The sequence below is a fragment of the Manihot esculenta genome, chromosome 5 (genome assembly GCF_001659605.2).
Source record: "Manihot esculenta cultivar AM560-2 chromosome 5, M.esculenta_v8, whole genome shotgun sequence".
NCBI classification, from domain to species: domain Eukaryota; kingdom Viridiplantae; phylum Streptophyta; class Magnoliopsida; order Malpighiales; family Euphorbiaceae; genus Manihot; species Manihot esculenta.
The window spans coordinates 27,598,226-27,611,771 of NC_035165.2; the positions used below are offsets into that span (position 1 = coordinate 27,598,226).

The following is a 13,546-nucleotide window of genomic DNA, read 5'->3' on the forward strand; positions in this document are numbered from 1 at the left end:
GAGTTTGTCAGCTTTGGGCTCAAAAAATCTTCAGCTTTGGGCTCAAAAAAATCTTTTTCTTTTTTTTCCCCTTTCAAAGGTTCTTTAGTTACTACAGCATCGGCAGATACTGGAATCTTGTTTGCTGACGTTACCCGAATCTTTGCCGACTCCAAGATTCTTAAGGTGAATCCCTTCTTCCCGCTACTGATGGAGGCCAGATCCCACAGGGGTACTTTCGTCTTCTCATTTCGCCTGCCCATCCCTCTCCCTATGCCCAGCCATGGTCAGTGCTGGTTTGCCGGATTTCATGGTTTGAACCGTTTCAGTTGAAAAAAGGTCAGGATTCAAAATAATTTTGATTTGGTTCAATTCAAAAGTTGTTTAAGATAATAATAATAATAATTAAAAATAAATAAAATTTATTTAGATCTTTTATATTTATAATGGATTATGTATTTAATAATAATAAAAAAATTATAAAGTACCAAACCAACCAATTTATTTTTTAAAAAGAATATATTTTCAAATCAGTCCAGTTTTGACTTGGAATTAGCGATTGAATCGAATTGTTTTGTAACTGTTTTTATCCTCACTCAGTAGGGAGGAGGCTCATAACCGGTCTTCTTATGGTTATGATCCAAGTTCTAAAATTGATCTGATCCAAGTTCCACTATCCGAACCGGACTGTGGTCTGATCTCTCTCCCAGATTCTATTCTCCATCCAATTATGCCAAGTCGACTTGCGTGCTTCACACGGCCATTTCATGCAATTTAATTTCAGTAGCAGTAATTTTTATTTTTGCGATATTTACGAGCCGTATAAAGAAAGAAATCAATATTTTTAGTAAATAAAGAAATAAATCTCTTTTTAAGTCATGAGTAATCTTTTTTATTATTTAAAAAATTAATGACTTTATTACTCAACATTGTCACGATAAAAAAAAAAGTTAATTTTGAAAGAGCAAAATATCTTATAATATTATCAAGTATTAAATTATGATAATTGCTTAAATATAATAAATTTAAAATCATATATTACAAGAGAAAAATAATTTTTTTAAAATGTAATGTATCATTAATTAAAATGTTTTCATACAATATTTAATTAAAAAAATAAAAATATTAAATAGGAGATTGAAACTCAACCAATTACGGATTCAACCGAGTTTCACAGGTTTTGGATGGGCATAAATAAAAGTAATAAAGTTATTTATGTAAATTATAATTTAAAAATTAGAAAAAAAATTAAATTGCGATTATTTGAACTCTAATAAAAGTAGATGGCTTGATTGGACTATTTCCGTTTTAAAAATATATGAAATATAATTTTTTATTTTATTTTTGTGAGAACCACATACATAGTTGTGGGTCCCGACGCTCCTCTATTTTTGGACATTATAAGTACGGCAGGGCCCGATATCTGCCTACTAGCATGAAAAGGCCAATCATCCTTAAATTTTCACGATCAACCCTCAGCGCCTCATCTTCTCCCTCATCAATGGCGCTTCGTAAGTTACTCTCGAAGCGTCTTTCCGATACTTACAGACTCGCCTCACCGGCGGTGACTCTACAGAACTCGCCTATTTCCTGCCCTCCCAATCTCCAAGTCACACAACTACTAAATGCAGCCAAAACCGATTACCTGAGCTCGCCGGAATTATCCGAGAAAGGTTTTTCCAGGAGATTCCTTCATCGGAAATCCGTAAACCAGTTGCCTGAGTTCCTTTCCATACCGGTCGGTGAGAAGCTGAGGGAAAAGCTCAAAGGAATTAACATTACCGGAGAACGGCTCAGACTGGATGGACTCGTACCTCCGCGGCAGGAAACGGTTGGCAAAGATCCTAATAGGTTTGAAATCACGATTATTGGTGCGAGGAAAATTCTGAAGCTCTCTCAGTTGGAGAGGCTAAGAGCAAAGTTCAGGGAGATGCCAAACAGCTCAATTTCGTATTCGGAGTTCGTTCAGATGTGTGTTGAGGAGTGTGGAGACGAAAATCAAGGTATCGAGTTTGCCAAGGCGCTGGACCGGTCCGGAAACGTCATCGTTTTGGGGAATATTGTGTTCCTCCGGCCCGAACAGGTATTAAAATATTCCGAAATTAAAAATAATAGTAAGAATAAATAAAGAAACTACAAAATTCCATTATATTTTAGAAAAAAAAAATAAATTTACGACAGAATTAAAAATATTAAAATAGTTTAAATATATTAAATAAATTAAATAAAATGCAACTCAAACTTTTAAATTTCGTAAATTGGCGAGGAACGGTAAATTTAGCCTTTTAACTACTATATTCTCCGTCATTTTTGTTATCGAAAAGACCTTGCGTGACTCAAACGGACTGGATTTGATATGTGGATTCCAAATCGAACTAGTCCCATCCGGATGAGTCTGTATCGTGTGGGATAGAATTATACAAATCAGTTGGATCTGATTCTTTGAAATTGTGGGTGGCCCCCAAGTTTCTGGTAATGGATTGCAAGTGGCATTCATGAAATTGCCTCAGGTCCACTTGCTTTCCATTTCTCGGTGAACGAGACAAACTTATTAGTGATATTCTGATTAACCCCACTACTTAATTTCATTGATTAATATGCTGAACGATTTAATTTGCCTTCTGTTATGCTTGATAGATGGCCAAATCAATGGAGAATCTAATCTCTCAATCCATATCAACTCCTAATGACCCAAGAAGAAAAGAACTGGAACAAATGGAGCAGCAAAAGGCTGTAATAGACCAAAAGGCCAGAGCCCAAGTTCAGGGTGAGCTTTATTGTGGACTAGGCTTTCTAATGGTGCAAACACTTGGGTTCATGAGGCTCACATTCTGGGAGCTCAGCTGGGATGTTATGGAACCCATATGCTTCTTTGTCACTTCTCTTCACTTTGCACTTGCCTATGCTTTCTTTCTCAGGACATCCGTTGAGCCGTCTTTTGAAGGCTACTTCCAGAGAAGGTTCAAGACCAAGCAGAAGAAACTAATGGAAGCCCACAGCTTTGATTTGGAAAAATATAAGCAGCTTCAGACATTGTTTTATCCTCACTTGGTTTATGGGTGTGCTCATTCGAAACATTACAAGACATTGTAACAGAGATGAGGAAGCATTTCCTAGACCCATGCACCACTGCAATTAATTTGTAAATTTATAGCAATAAACAGTACAAAGAGAGTGAAATTTTTTTATGATGAACATAGATGGATTAGAGTAGTTTTTGATAGCCTAAATGCATGTTTGGAATCTGTAAATTACAGGAGCCAGGAGGAATAGACCCTAATCGTGGAAAATTATAACATGCAACATTTGGTACCATATTATCAGATGGATTTCCTTAATAATTTGATGTATAAACAAAAAAACCTTATTTAAAAGAGGAAATTGTTTAATACTTTTAGGATATATTTTTACATAATTATTTAAATTTTATTAAATTATTTGCGGGATGATATAAAATTCTCTTAATAGAAGCTTATCTCGTGTATACATTTTGGACAGTCATTAAACACAAGATAGACTGGGCCTTGGGCTTAAGAGTTAGCACTAGAATCAGTTGTATCATGGTCCACGTCCATTCTCCGCTGTGGGTAATTGGGTGTGCCATAGATTCTGCTTCTGCAGACTCGGTAAACTGCAGAGTGTTTAGAGGATACATATCCGGATACAAGTAATTCATCTAGGTATTAGAAAAAGTAATTTATAATGTAGTTAACACAATAGTTATCCTCTTAAAATTCATTGTTGTATTATAAAAATTTAATTTTTTATTTTTCATTTTTTATAAGAGTATAGCCTGTTTAGTCGTAATAATTTAGTTTTTATAATTTTAATATTTATAATAATTTAATTACGAGTGAACTTTTCCAATTTATGATTTATTAATGATATAAAATAATTATTTTATTAATAAAATAAAAATTCAAACATTAATTATTTATTTTTAACTCATGAATTATATTGTAAATTATCAAAAAAACTCAATGTCCATACATGGAGTGTCTAGTTTTAAGCAATATTCTTGTCAGATTGTAATTTTAGTTTGCTAGACTGAATTTAGAGTCTGCTCTTTTACATCTGATTGAGAAAATTGCAGATATATTTATAGTGAGTTAGTCCTTTTCTTGGCAAAAACATTTAACAGTTGCCTGCCCAGTTGTCGATTTGAAAACTATAATTAAGTATTTCACAAAATGATAAGCCTGCAAAAGTTAGATGACAATAAATTTTTGTCTGAAATCCTGAAATTTGGCAGAAAACCTTGCCCGAATTCTGGCAGAGTCAGATTGACGCATGGCCAAAATGTTTCCAGCAATTTCCGCTGAATAATTCGTCTTTTACGGAAACTCATATTCAGTGGGTATTGGTTGATAATCAAAAATGAAATTGAGTTGTTTTAATTTAATCTTTTAATCCGATTTAATTATTTTAAGAAAGAATTATTACTAAATCAATTTTTTAATCCGATTTAATTATTTTAAGTCGGGTCAGGATTGTTGTTCTGAATCTCGGGGCTTAGGATGTTTGGGCTGGCTATTCTTCGGATCCTAAGATTCTTGATTTGGTCTGTTGTGTTGTTAAGTCTATGAGTCTTGCATATCTTTTGGGCCTTCATGGCTCTTAGAAATGAATCAGCTATTATTTTTTAAAAAAAAAATATTGAGAAGAATTTATTGAGCAAGGAAAATTCAATGCAACTCATCATAAATACAGGAAAGAGTTTGCCGGCAACTAGTTTTGGTTTTTTCAGGTACACCGGCAGTTGTTTGATTTAATGTGGAAGAGTACGAAGTTAAGCCCCTTAACTGTCACCTGTTTTAAAGCTTACCGACAACATGTAATTGGGCCCATTTCTCTGCAAAGCTGAGTTGAGGTGATTTTATGATCGGTTTGATTTAAAATTGAATCAAATCGAATAAATTGAAAAATTAAAATTTTAGTATTTATAAAAATTAAACTGAATTAATTTTAGTAAAAAATTGAATCGAATTAAACCGATCTGATTCAGTTCGATTCAATTTGGTTTGATCGATTTAAATTTTCAATAATTTTTTTTATTTTTTATACTTTATTTTTAATATTTTAAAATTTAATTAAAATATTTTAATTTTAATATAATCTAATCTCTCAATATTGTTAAAAATAATACATTATTATTATTAATCGATTCAGTTTGATTTTTTTATTTTTTCTGATTAAAATCGAATCGATTTGAAATAATTAAAACTTTTAAAATTTAAAATCAAACTGAATCAAAATAAATAAAAAATTAATTCGATTTGATTAATTTTTTAAATTTTAACCGAATGATCCTCGGTCCGGAAGCCTATTAAAGCAAGAGCAACGGTTCCCAATTTAACTTTGAGAAACTCATTAATTTTTATTTCATTTAATTTTGTAACAATTTTTATTATAAAATAGTAAATTGTGAATAACCTTATCTGAATTTTTATTTTCATTAGAAATATCAAATTTTTTTTGAAACTTATAAAAATAAAGTTTTGTCATTAAAAAAAAATATTATGACAAATAATTTGTGTAAAATTATTTTTCGTTTAAAATATTATATGGGAAAATTTTTAATGCAAAATTTTTTAAGAAAATAACTTAATTTCATTATTTAGTTATAATAATAAAAAGTCAATAATATTAGTACATTTAATAATAACATTCTCTAAATAATAAAAAAACTCTTGAAAAGGTATTATGAATAATTTAAATATAAATTTATGACATTGTAGCCACCTTCAACTCCTGAAGTTCGTAAGCACACCTTCAGTCCCTCGAGGTTCTAAACACACCTTAACTCCTTATATTCCGATTGTATTGGTTTTTTTTTTTCTTCAAATCAAAACTATGAATTGTATTAATAAAATTTTATTAAATAAAAAAAAAAATATCATTCAAATAGAGAGATAACTGTATCTGATAAATTCTCTAGGCAAAATATGAATTATTAGAGTAGTATTATGACAAATTCATCTAACAGAAATATCAGTTATAGAGTCTAATAAAAATTTACAATCATTAAAAATCAAACCCCTGAATAAGATAATTTGACAAAAATACTCCTCAAGTGTCTGTCTAAATTCCTGTATAAGATAATTTAGCAAATATACTCCTCCTTTCTCATCTCTCAAATATAAATCATTAAAATCTCCCGAACAAAACCACATAAGAGAGTTTCTATGAGATAAAACTTGAATAAGGTTATAGGACTAACGTCATCGTTGCGATTCCTGAAACCCATAATAACTAGTAAACCTCCATTGAATATTACCATCCGAAACAATCGAATAAATAAAATTTAAAGAAAAGCCAACCATAAAAATAGATCTATGACTCTTCCACGTTAACGAAAGATTTTCTCCCAATTCTTATCTATTAACTGAGAAACAACCATCAAAATGTAAAAAATTATGAAAAAATTTTCTAAGAGAACTAAAAGTTTTTTTTTCATAAAAAATAAAATGTGCAGCTTATAACTAGAAACCAAATCTTTCAATGCAATAATTGTCTGAGAATTGCGGCCATAAATCTGCCAATGAGGTCAGCATATTCTAAAAATTGATTGGATTGTATGTGAGAAATATTCCCACTATAAAAAAATTATAAGTGACAATAGGAATATCTCTAAAACTCTTAATAAGAACAATAACATATTTTTCTTCATCGATAATTAATTAACGTAGATCAATTTTCATAGAAAAGGGAAAATAATAAATTAGATTTAAAGAAGAGGAAAAAGTTAGAGTTATAAAAGGACTATAAAAGAAAATTTATGATAAAAATATTCGTAACCATCGTAAAAGTATTTTTATAACCTTTAAATCATATTCCAATTGGATTGTTAGCATCACGATTTTCAGGATATCATTTATGACGCAATCTTAATTTTCTATATTATTAATTAATTTAGATTTATGTTCCCTTAATTGAGTACTGAATTTTTCTTATTTTAATTTAATATTTTTACAATTTATAAAGTTTAATTGTCACGTATTTAATTTGATATATTTATTTAAATAAAATTTAAGAAGTTAAGAATTTTTAATTTTATGATTTTTTTATTATTAGATTAGTTTTATTTTTATTTATATTTAATTTAATTTTCAGATATTTTATGTAACGTTCATGCAAACTGTAATTTAATAAAAATATATGCAGACACATTCAATAAAGTAATGCTTTTAAATAAATTAGTCCATGTAAATTGCTAGGTGTCCAATGATTTAGTTGCAGCAGTTGTTGAAACAGAGACCAACAACCTCATACTTATTATAAAAATGGAGAGTTTGAAAGAGAAGTGAGGTTAAACCAAACTAATTAATTAATAAATTGGTAAACCACTCTCTTCTGGGATTCTCCTAATCTACCAAAAACCTTAATGTTCTATCCGACAAAATACCTAATTTTGTTTATCTATCTCATCTGCCTTTCTCATAATTAATTAATTAATTAATCAATCAACATCATCTCCATGTGGGTATCTGATAAATATTTTCCTCCTCCTGGTCCATGATAGATCTGGTTTTCTTCTGGGTCCCTTCTTGCTGGGCTCCCTGGTGGATCTCTCCATGTTCTTCCTGGTGAAGGGACCTGTAAAATAAGAAAGAAAGGTCAGGGGCCTACCGGGTGTGCCCCGGCAGAGGCCCTCCGACGCTCAAGTCAGATTTTATGGCTCAGAGTAGTATATTTAGGCAAGGGTTACAGAAAGAATAAAAATGGTGTCCAGGAAGGAAAAAGAAGAAGAAGAGAGCCCCCTCTGCGTGGCCTCTATCGTGATATATATATCTGTCTCTCTGCCACAATGCTAGCTGTCTTCTGTCGCCTAGCTCCGTATGTACGGATGTGTCAGGCGCCTGCTCCATGCGTAACGGCCATTAATTCTCCTCTGATACGTATGATTCTCCTCTGATACGCATGCGGAAGGACCTACCAGCGGGGCATCTTGGTCATTTTCCCCTTTCCGGACTGGGTTGAATGGTAGGGCTGAAGTTGAGCCTGGTGGGGGCCTGATTACTGGGCCGAGAGGTTTGGGCCGGTTTGATTGAGGAGTCTAGGCGGAGTCCGGCCCTGTGACTGAGCGGGCTGGACCTGGCTCTCGAGGGGAATATTGAAGCCTTCGGATCATGGACTGTTTTCATGGGCCTGGCCTTTATACCGGGGTGAAGAAATCCAGCGATCATCAATTGCCCCTTTATCTCCTCAGCAGTTATTCCATGCTGGTGAGGGGATAAATCTTTAAACTCTATTCATGACCGTGTGGTCTGAGAACTGCTCCTGTCGAAAGTATCCCTTTCTTGCCTTTTTATTATTTTTGCCTGAGCGTTGGACTCTTGTGTATGTTTTTTGCCCCTGAGTATTTATGGGCTGTCTTCTTTCGAGCGTTTTGCGGGCTCTTTGTTGCTTGGACCTTTCTCTAGGTCAGCTGAGTTGGTTTAGTGTGAGCGGTCAATTCTCAAGGTCGTTGCCTCTCATGATTGCCCCTGATTCTCTGTTTGGCTTTGTATTTTGGTATGCAGTTTGCTTAGGAATCGCCTTGCCTTAATTCGGTCTGTCTTATCGGGTTTACCAGTACTGCGCTCGTTTTCTTGAGATCGGCATGATGCTTTGGTACTTTTGGCTGTTGTGTGAGATTAAAGTCTTTCTATCTGATGACTTGAGCTCCTTTGGGAGGTCGGAGTTTAGCTTTTTCATTTATGGTCCCGTGCCCCAATCTTTTATGTGAGATCAGAACTATGTTCTTTATGAGTTGTTTTTGCTTGTTGCACCGGATGATCTTGGGGATTCTGGCTATTTTTGCTCCGGGAGATCTTTGAGATCTTTGCCGGTCTTCTACCTTAGTGAGGTCTTCTGCCTCATTGAGGTCTTCTGCCTCAGTGAGGTTTTCTGCCTCTTTGAGGTCTTCTGCCTCTTTGAGGTCTTCTGCCTCTTGGAGGTCTTCTGCCTCTTTGAGGTCTTCTGCCTCGTTGAGGTCTTCTGCCTCGTTGAGGTCTTCTACCTCAGTGAGGTCTTCTGCCTCAGTGAGGTCTTCTACCCCATTGAGGTCTTCTGCCCCATTGAGGTCTTCTGCCTCATTGAGGTCTTCTGCCTCTTTGAGGTCTTCTGCCTCTTTGAGGTCTTCTGCCTCACTGAGGTCTTCTGCCTCGGTGAGGTCTTCTGCCTCAGTGAGGTCTTCTGCCTCATTGAGGTCTTCTGCCTCTTTGAGGTCTTCTGCCTCTTTTGAGGTCTTCTGCCTCAGTGAGGTCTTTTACCCCATTGAGGTCTTCTGCCCCATTGAGGTCTTCTGCCTCTTTTGAGGTCTTCTGCCTCATTGAGGTCTTCTCTTGTCAAGACCTCATTGAGGTCTTCTTTTGCTAGGACCTCCGTGAGGTCTTCTTTTGTCAAGACCTTATTGAGGTCTTCTCTTGTCAAGACCTTATTGAGGTCTTCCTTGTCAAGACCTTATTGAGGTCTTCTCTTGTCAAGACCTTATTGAGGTCTTCCTTGTCAAGACCTTATTGAGGTCTTCTCTTGTCAAGACCTTATTGAGGTCTTCTCTTGTCAAGACCTTATTGAGGTCTTCCTTGTCAAGACCTTATTGAGGTCTTCCTTTGCTAGGACCTCAGTGAGGTCTTCTTTTGTCAAGACCTTATTGAGGTCTTCATTTGTCAAGACCTTATTGAGGTCTTCCTTTGTCAAGACCTTATTGAGGTCTTCTCTTGTCAAGACCTTATTGAGGTCTTCCTTGTCAAGACCTTATTGAGGTCTTCTTTTGTCAAGACCTTATTGAGGTCTTCTTTTGTCAAGACCTTATTGAGGTCTTCTTTTGCCAGGAGATGTTGGGGACCCTGGTCTTCATGCTCCGGGAGGTCTTTTAAGATCCTCACCGGCCGTTTTTATTTTGTTTTCCCGGGAGTTCTAGGGGATCCCGGTCTTCTTTGTTTTTCTGGAAGTTCTAGGGGATCCCGGTCTTCTTTGTTTTCCCGGGATGACCTCGGGGCCTCGCCAGCTGTTTTTGCTCCAGGAGATCTTACGGGATCCTAGTTATTTTTGTTCCGGGGTGACCTCGGGGCCCCGCCGGCTGTTTGTGCTCTAGGAGATCTTACGGGGTCCTAGTTATTTTTGTTCCGGGGTGACCTCGGGGCCCCGCCGGCTGTTTGTGCTCTAGGAGATCTTACGGGATCCTAGTTATTTTTGTTCTGGGGTGACCTCGGGGCCCCGCCGGCTGTTTGTGCTCTAGGAGATCTTACGGGATCCTAGTTATTTTTGTTCCGGGGTGACCTCGGGGCCCCGCCGGCTGTTTGTGCTCTAGGAGATCTTATGGGATCCTAGTTATTTTTGTTCCGGGGTGACCTCGGGGCCCCGCCGGCTTTCTTTGCTCCCTTAGGAGGTCTTGCGCAAGGTTCAGGCTCATTGGCCTTACTGTCGCTTCGTCATCTCAGCTGGTTTTGTGCCTAACTGAGGTCTTGGATAAGATTCAGGCTCATTGGCCTTACTGTCGCTTCGTCATCTCAGCTGGTTTTGTGCCTAACTGAGGTCTTGTTCATTTTTTTGAATTTTTCTGCAAAATAAGAGCTTGCACAAAGCGTATATAACGAGAATGCTCGTTGTTAATTTAATAATATTCATCAATAAAAAATGTGTCGCACATGTCACTTAGTTTCATACTTCAGATGAACAATTTATAAAATACTATGCTTGAGCATATAAAATATTGTGAAAAGTGTAAGTATTATTTACACTGTATAATTCTGAAATCAATAATAACTGCAAAACTATAAAGCGAAGGTAGCATAAAAGACTCTTGATTTTGAGGTTTGTCTGGTGGTGATGATGATAAATAATTAATTGCTTGCAGTAGTTGCGGATCGTGCGTAAGCTAATAAATCATTTATGATGGCATTGTTGTAATATTTGTAAAGAATTTGGGTACTTACCTCCTAGTAATTAAGAGTCACGTCGACCACTTTTGTATGAGTTGCGTTGACATGTCACTTTACTGCAATTCCCTCAAACTCAATCTTGAAAAATTAATAATTTCGATATTTGGCCGACCTGCTGCAGTCCGAGCTCCTTTCGGTCTTGCTACTCCGACTGGCCGATTGACCTCCATATTTACATACGGACGAAATGTTAAATCATGATTCTTATTGGAATTCACAGCAATTTGCGGATAGAGCAAAGAAAATGCTGAAGAAAGTGATGTGCTTGATTACTTCATCCTTGGAAAGTGTGCGTTATTGGAATTCAAGAGTACCCTTATTGTTGTAAAATCCAGCCATTTGTCAACTCTCTTCAACATGTGCGCTAGGCATGCCCATACCAAATCTTTCCCTATATAAGCATGGATTCAAGAGTACCCTTATTGTTGTAAAATCCAGCCATTTGTCAACTCTCTTCAACATGTGCGCTAGGCATGCCCATACCAAATCTTTCCCTATATAAGCAATCCATGCTAAAGTTGTTAGACCGTCCGCAGCAGATTTCAAATGGCTTGAGAAATTCAGCCAATCCCGCAAAATCAAGTTTCTGAGTTTACTTAGCCTTAATGAGAAGCTCCTTCTGAACACTAAAAGCTTCTTGCGCAATCTTTGTAACCTCCAACACCTGTCCACCAATCTTCTCATCCGCAGCCAAAACCTTACCAAAGAACTGTCCCAATAGATCGTCAAATGCCACAATTGATGGATCGATGGTCACATCAGCTCCACTAAAGTCCGAAACTCCATGGTCCCTGAACGCCGACGTAGACAGCGCCTCTAGCCGCGCCACCGCCGATTCGAGCCTGTCAATTAGCTTCTCCTTCATGAAGCAAAGCGACATCTTGCCTACTTCCTTCCTCTGTATATAACTGAGCTTTGTTTCCTTCCTTCTCTGTGGAAGCTTTCGATGGAGACAAAGAGCAGATCTGGGAGGACTCGTTGCGCCGACCTCACTTGCTGGAGCTCGACCAGACCAGCACTTCCTCCTCAGGTTGACGCGTCTGTGGCACCATCACGTCTGTCTATCCGGTCCATTTCTGCATCGCGCCGACCTCATGCATTTTGCCGTCTTCAAGCTGGCCAACACGTATGACCCGAATCTCTTCTTCAATTAGTTTGGGCATTTGATAATTTTGTATTGTCTCCCTGTCGCCCGATGCTTTCCATCTGTCTTGACATGCAAGTCCAATCTCAAACATGGCTCCGACCTCGACCACATTCAAGCTCGCGCACGGGTCCGACCTCAATGTGCAATCTATCGCTGTGGCGGTCGGATTTGCCAAGTTCTTTTTTGCTTTGCTAAACACGGCTCCGACCTCCGACATTACGCGAACCAGAAACAGAGAGCGGCAACTGGACGCGACAATCATTTTTATCCGACCCGAAATGTGAGCCCGATCTCCCCCACGGCTCCGACCTCGATCACAAGTCTAAGCTCGAGCACGGATCCGACCTCAGCGAGTAATTTCGTGCGGTGGTCGTTGGATTTGCTGAGCTCCTTTCTGTTCTGCTACTCTGACCAGCGAAACCATTGACGGTCTTACTAGCGGTGCTTGATCAGTCGTTCTCTCGACAATCAGACGGACTAATGCCGATCATGCTGACCTGGGTATCTCATCTCACCTTGTCTTTGAGCTGGACGGCATACCACGTCCAAGCTTATCCACCTTGCCTGGATATTTGATTATTTCCTATTATCTCCAGGCCGCTCTGATACTTGAGGGGCGTTGCTCTACAACAGAGTTGGATGGCTGTGAATAGTGTATCCTCTGACCTCATGTCCTATCCGACCTGAAATGTTAGTCCGGCCTCGCAATTTCCACAAATATATATATACTTCTCATTCTTTTTTCCTTTTACAGAAAAGATTAAAATCTACACTCACTCAGAGACAAGCATTTCGATTTGAAGTTTCATCTCGTCAGATCTCAAAGAAAAAGTTAGTAGTAATAAAATTCAATAAATGTTAAAATAAACAACGAGGGTAGAAAAATGAAGATTAAAAGACTGTCAAGATATTCTTACACCAGCTGGGTCTTTCTTTTCAGCTGGGTTACTGTAAATCTCCAGCTTTCTTTTTCGTGTAAGCTTTCTTTTTTGTATTGTCTCCCTGTCGCCCCGATGCTTTCCATCTGTCCTGAAATGCGACTCCAAACTCGACCACGAATCTATTTTCGAACATGGATCCGACCTCAACGAGCAATCTATCGCTGTGGTCGTCGGATTTGCTGAGTTCCTTTCTGTCTTGCTAAACACGGCTCCGACCTCCTTTTTTCTCACGGACTCCTCTTCTCTTTCTCTCACCTTCTTCTTCTCTTTTTTTTTTATTTTTTATTTTTATATATACAGCGGACCTCAGAATTTCAACAATACATATATTCCTCACCCTTCTTTTTTTTTTTTTTCTTTTACATAAAATATTCACCAGACTTCAAAGAAAAAATCAGCCGTAATAAAATCTAATAAATATTAAAATAAATTATCTGAAAGACCATCAAAATATTCTTTAGCACAATGAACCTTTCTTTTCAGCTGGGTTATCTGCTCAAACTTTCGTACCTTATGTGGATCTCAATGGGTGGATCTGAAAACTTTTGAGATAG

General features: G+C 36.9%; 1 protein-coding gene across 1 annotated transcript; it reads left to right on the forward strand.

The window, feature by feature from the left end:
* The first annotated feature begins 1,398 nt into the window (after positions 1-1,398).
* Positions 1,399-3,202, forward strand: LOC110614896 (calcium uniporter protein 4, mitochondrial). Its single transcript, XM_021756585.2, has 2 exons — positions 1,399-2,062; positions 2,617-3,202. Exons 1-2 carry the CDS (start codon positions 1,415-1,417, stop codon positions 3,070-3,072), a joined length of 1,104 nt encoding a protein of 367 aa, XP_021612277.1. The 5' UTR covers positions 1,399-1,414; the 3' UTR covers positions 3,073-3,202.
* The last annotated feature ends 10,344 nt before the right edge of the window (positions 3,203-13,546 follow it).

Bases quoted from the DNA above. Each gene is read 5' to 3' on its own strand.
- LOC110614896 (XM_021756585.2), top strand. From the start codon at position 1,415: ATGAAAAGGCCAATCATCCTTAAATTTTCACGATCAACCCTCAGCGCC. The intron at 2,063-2,616 runs GTATTAAAATAT...TATGCTTGATAG, and splicing joins TGTTCCTCCGGCCCGAACAG to ATGGCCAAATCAATGGAGAA.